This window comes from Xenopus tropicalis, chromosome 9 (assembly GCF_000004195.4).
Source record: "Xenopus tropicalis strain Nigerian chromosome 9, UCB_Xtro_10.0, whole genome shotgun sequence".
In the NCBI taxonomy this organism is placed as follows: domain Eukaryota; kingdom Metazoa; phylum Chordata; class Amphibia; order Anura; family Pipidae; genus Xenopus; species Xenopus tropicalis.
In genome coordinates, this window is record NC_030685.2 from 75,849,519 (window position 1) to 75,855,539 (window position 6,021).

The 6,021-nt window shown below is 43.4% G+C and overlaps 1 protein-coding gene across 10 annotated transcripts in view; it reads right to left on the reverse strand.

Annotated features, from left to right (window-relative positions):
* fmnl2 (formin like 2) overlaps positions 1-5,803 on the reverse strand; it is a 130,320-nt gene extending 124,517 nt beyond the window's left edge. For 7 of the 10 annotated variants that reach the window (XR_208999.4, XR_001171863.3, XR_001171864.3 and 4 more), the window contains exon 1: positions 5,272-5,802. Coding sequence is in view for 7 of the 10 variants with exons in the window: in XM_004917684.4 (XP_004917741.1) it covers positions 5,272-5,388 (117 nt within the window). In the remaining 3 variants the exon portion in view is untranslated. Of the gene's footprint in view, positions 1-5,271 lie in introns of all 10 variants that reach the window. The other 3 variants (XM_012970868.3, XM_012970871.3, XM_012970869.3) reach the window with 1 other exon arrangement.
* Between the last annotated feature and the right edge of the window lie 218 nt (positions 5,804-6,021).

The following is a 6,021-nucleotide window of genomic DNA, read 5'->3' on the forward strand; positions in this document are numbered from 1 at the left end:
GCCGCGAGAGGCACTCACAAATGTGCATCTCAATTAAAGGGGAACTGAGGCAGCACTTTTTACAATATATTTCATGTAAAAAAATTTAAAAAAAAACACTCTCAAACGGGAATCTGGTCCCTCTAGTTAATTCATAGGGTAGGTCTCTGTTCTCCTTTACATTTCTATAATGTTTTATTCTACTTAGTCTGCTGGAAGTCAGTTCACTGTATTAACTACATGCCTTGTAATGATAGTCATAAAAGGGGAAGGGAAGTTAAAATCACTGGGGGGGTACCAAATGTTAGGCACCCCCCAGTTATCAGGGTTGCATAACTGATACCCCGGGAAGGTGCTCCTATAAGCAGAAGGAAGAAGATGGGATACAATCACGGGGGTAACATATTGGCACCCCCAGTGATTCCACCTTGCCTTCTTCTTTAAAAGTTTTACTTTTGGTACAGGTATGGCACCTGTTTTTCAGATAAGGGATCCTTCTGTAATTTGGATCTGCTAAAATAATTTAACCATGAAATAAACCCAATAGGGCTGTTCTGCCCCAATAAGGGGTAATTATATCTTAGTTGGGATCAAGTACAGGTACTGTTTTATTATTACAGAGAAAAGGGAATCATTTAACCATTAAATAAACCCAATAGGATTGTTCTGCCCCCAATAAGGGGTAATTATATCTTAGTTGGGATCAAGTACAGGTACTGTTTTATTATTACAGAGAAAAGGGAATCATTTAACCATTAAATAAACCCAATAGGGCTGTTCTGCCCCCAATAAGGGGTAATTATATCTTAGTTGGGATCAAGTACAGGTACTGTTTTATTATTACAGAGAAAAGGGAATCATTTAACCATGAAATAAACCCAATAAGGCTGTTCTGCCCCCAATAAGGGGTAATTATATCTTAGTTGGGATCAAGTACAGGTACTGTTTTATTATTACAGAGAAAAGGGAATCATTTAACCATTAAATAAACCCAATAGGGCTGTTCTGCCCCCAATAAGGGGTAATTATATCTTAGTTGGGATCAAGTACAGGTACTGTTTTATTATTACAGAGAAAAGGGAATCATTTAACCATTAAATAAACCCAATAGGGCTGTTCTGCCCCCAATAAGGGGTAATTATATCTTAGTTGGGATCAAGTACAGGTACTGTTTTATTATTACAGAGAAAAGGGAATCATTTAACCATTAAATAAACCCAATAGGGCTGTTCTGCCCCCAATAAGGGGTAATTATATCTTAGTTGGGATCAAGTACAGGTACTGTTTTATTATTACAGAGAAAAGGGAATCATTTAACCATTAAATAAACCCAATAGGGTTGTTCTGCCCCCAATAAGGGGTAATTATATCTTAGTTGGGATCAAGTACAGGTACTGTTTTATTATTACAGAGAAAAGGGAATCATTTAACCATTAAATAAACCCAATAGGGCTGTTCTGCCCCCAATAAGGGGTAATTCTATCTTAGTTGGGATCAAGTACAAGGTACTGTTTTATTATTACAAAGAAAAAGGAAATTATTTAAATTGTTATTTTAAAATGACGTGTATGGGAGATTTATTTGCTGTAATTCTGAGCTTCCTGGATAACGGGTTTCAGGATAACAGATCCCATACCTGTATAATGTAAACAATGGCTTCCAAGACAACCTTCCTTTTCTTCCTCAGTGTGTGTAGATGTTATAATTATTCTGCCGTTTAGCTTTCTAGTCTAGTTGCTAAGGTCACTGACTCTAGCAACCAGTAGGTCTAAGTTAAAGGTATGCTCAGGAGGCACACATGTGCACAATACAGTCAGGGTTTATTAATGCTGAGGCAATGAGGCGTTTGGCTGTTCGCAAGGTAATGAGCAACTAGAGGAATGAATGGTTCCATGGCTTTGAAGGGGCCACTGTTGTTTACAAGGACAAACTCATAGGGACCCTAAGTGGAAACTACAGCTATGTAAATGGAGACCTCCCATTATCATGGACTCTAAACACTGTCTAAACACTGTACTGTGTTAGTGCAACAACAAACAGTTTCCCCCACTGTTATTTATGTTTAGGGGTAACAACGTAGTATGTTGGTGCGGATATCCTTTGAACAGGGGGGATTTAACATATCAAAGCGAGGAGTGAATTTTGGCCCTTGAACTCTAACCTGCTCATTTTCTCACCTCGGGGCCCAGTAACACAAGTACCTTATCTCTCTCCCATTCATCTGTCACTCAGGCTCAAACAAATCTCCCCCCCTCTCAGGAAAGGAAATTGCTGTTAAAGGAGACATGCCCCCTAAATCCCATGCAAATGGGGCAGCCACACTTCCTTCAGCTGTCGCTGAGCGGTGGGATGGGGCCCATCTGTAGCTCCACATGAACAGCTATAGGCTTAGCATCACTAAGCAACAGGGTCAGACTGGAGTGTGCGGGGCCCAACAAGGCTGACACCCTAGCCAGGTAAATATTAGGGTATGCACTTAAGGTGGGGGGCCCTTAAGTGCATACCCTAATATTTACCTGGCGGGATCGGTTCTGGGTCAGCAGGACCCACCAGGTTTTTCCCAATGTCCTGTCGGCCCAGTCCGACCGTGATAAGAAATATATCTGTTTTTGCCATTGTTCATTTGTCACCCACAGGTACCGCAGATTTCCCACAGGCCCTTGTGTGCCATCGCACCTTAGTAGACTGTAAGCCCCAATAACTCAATGGGTCTCATTTACTGTAAGCAGAGGTCGATGCACCCCCCTTGAGCCTATTACTGGGACGAAGGCGCGAGGCACAGCAGTGCATTTAAATGTTTGCATTTTGCACCTTGCCCGTAAGTAATTAGTGAGTATGAACTCATGATGCAAGGCTAATTAGCAAATACAGTAGAACCCCTAATTTATATTTCCCAGGGGGCGGTGTCCAAATGGCATCAATTACGGGAAAACAGAAAACCCGGGTACCTAAAATGGGGGTTCCACTTCTTTCTGCATGACCCCTAAGCTTAGCTTCTCAACAGCAGCCCAGAGCACACTGAGCATGTGCAGAGCCACTGGAACTCCAAAGACGGCCTAACAAGATCCAAGATGGGGAGCTGCTGTGGGCAACTTCATTAATGATCATTACTGTTATAAGGCTGTTGTATCACTAGGCTGGTACAGTACATTCAGCATGTAAAATAACCGCTTCCAGCCATATTCGTTTTTTGGGCTTCAGTTCTCCTTTAATGGTGCCCTATTTACTGGGCAGTGATCCAATAAATGATTACCCTTAATACAATTTACATTTTCATGCCCAAGTTTGCAAAGGGAAAACCATCCCAGGTGACCACTCGTCCTTAACTATTTGTTCCGAATCAGAAAGTTCCCCTGCTGTTAATAAATGTATCACTCCCAACCACGTTGCACGGGCATCAGTTTTTTCCTTGCTTTCCTTCCCACTTCTCTCCCTCCCCCCCCATGAAGAAAATTACTATGCCCTTCTATTCGCCATCGCACGCTGAACTATGGTTTCTAATTAACATGACTTTCACCCAGCGAATCAAATTAGCAGAGATGTTAATATCCTAAATGTTAATGCAATTTCTCAAAATGTCAACACAGCGGATTGCCAACACAATCACTCATTTACTCGGTGCCATGCAGAGCGACAGCACCCAAAGGATTCCGCCCTGATCACCGCGGAATATACGGTATTTAGTCTCACTTTCAATATGTGGAACCAATGGCCATGCATATATAAACGCTGTATGTGAATGGGAACCCCGTGTGTTATTAGTTAATGTTTGATCCAACCTCAATAGACCTGGGACGCCACACCTTTCATGCTGGAAGTTGTACTGAGTTATTCACATCCTGCTCACTATGAGTAACTGATACATCACACAGGAAGCCTGAGCCGAGTTCTGGGAAGTCCAACTTCCATACAGAACTAGGTGACCTATCAGAGGCTCAGGCAAATCCCCTGAATCCACATTCTCGCCTATATACATTTGGATATTCCACCCTGCACTGAACTAGAACTCTCTGCATTCTTGCAGAATAAAAGAGACTTAGTCTCCCCAGTTATTAGTGGGCAAATTTAATCTGTGCTTTCATTTACAACTTGTGATAGACTGAAAAAAAAACAACAAATTGCTGATTGGTTCACTAGGGTTAACTGTAAACGGGATTATGCTAGTAAATAAGCCCCACTAGAAAATCAATATCTATCTATCTTGTATCTTGAATACATGAGATAGGGATGAGGAAAAGCAACAGTGTTGGTGCCATACGCAGGACACTGCATGGTCTCTTAAAAGGCCCAAATCAACCCAATGTTTATGGTACTTTTATACATATGAATTTTGGGAAAAAAAACGCTTTCTTAAACGGGCCAATGGATAGTTTAAATTTGTCTCCCTTTATTATAGAATAATACAGTTTATGTTCATCATACAAATACTTGTAGCCATATCATCACATGGGATTGAGATGTGTCCCTAAAGCACCTTATTCAGTTATATCATCACCAGTCCCTTGCTGCCCCCATTTAATGGCAGTGGCACTTCCAGAGTATTTCCTAGTGTTGTGTATACACAGGCAACTACGTACCCCCTATTGTAAAACATAAGGATAATGGAAGTCACATACACACTGAACCTGCAAAATATGTATTAATGGTACCTGATGACATCTGTGACATCTGACAAAGATGTCAGAGCTTTGTGATGTCACTTGTGTCACGTGGCAACCTGAAACTTTACCATCTGTCTATCTATCTATCTATCTATCTATCTATCTATCTATCTCTATCTGTCTGTCTGTCTATCTATCTATCATCTATCTATCTATCTATCTATCTATCATCTATCTATCTATCTATCTATCATCTATCTATCTATCTATCTATCTATCAATTTGTAGCAATGATTACAAAAGTCCTCTACTCTATAGCAATTCTTGTAGGTACAACCCCCTTTCAAAAACAGAAAGGGTAACTGTGGCTGACAATAGTGTGTAAGTCATTATGCAGAGTCAGGGCATTGTGCCACTCTAGGAAACACTGTGCCAAGCTCACCCCCAAGCTCTCAGTTCCCCAAGAGCCATTCCTGCTTCTGAATGGAGCCAGAGAAACGTGTAGCAGAGCCACCCCCTTGCTAACAACCAGCCCCATAGCCAGACAATGGAAGTGCTTCCCCTGCACACAAACCTTTCCCCTCCATCCCTCTCTCACACACACGGTAGGAGGCTGGCATACATAGGGCGCACTCAGTGCCAGGCAGCAGTACATGGCGCAAAGCCCCGGCGCACAGATAAACGAACTCACCAAGACGATGGCGAATCTCTCCTCCAGTTCACCTGGCTCAGGCATGGGCAGTTTGAGAGGCAGGTTGTGCCCCCTGAAATCAGTCTGGTTGGAATCCATACTGCCAGCATTCCCCATGATGATGATGATGATGGGCAAAGGAAGGCCAAGGCAATCACAGATATCCACAAGCAAAGAGCGGTGTGTCCTTCCTCCCCTGCGCCCCAATCCGATCCCCCCTCCGGCTGAACAAAAAACGCTCAGTTGCAGCCAAGCGATGGATCCAAAGCGCCAAGCTTTCCCTTCTAGCACAATCCCAGCAACTGCAGCAGCACCCTGTCCATGGGTACCCTCCGGGAAATGCCCGACTTCTTTCCTACGGAGAGGGTAGGGGGCACGGATGCCATCTGCATGTTGCACAATTTGCACACTCACTCACACTCACCGCCGCTCCCCCCGCCTGCTCCGCTACTGCTGCTGCCGCTGCTGCTGCCCAAGCGAATGTGAGAGGTGCACACAGGCAGCCAGCGTGATCCAGCCATGGAAACTCCCTTTATTGTCCGAGGGGAAGGGAAACGCGACCTCTAGCGGCCTGTAGGCTGCAATTGCACCTTCTCTCCGGGATTTATATACAGTGCCACTGGCCCCGACTGCTACTCAGCTAGCCAAAAGCCAAGTGTCATTGTCATAATGCCTAAACTGCAAATGATAAGGATATTAGAAGTCACTGAGGGGTTCTGTGACCATATAAAGGCACAAGGCTGCAGGCTG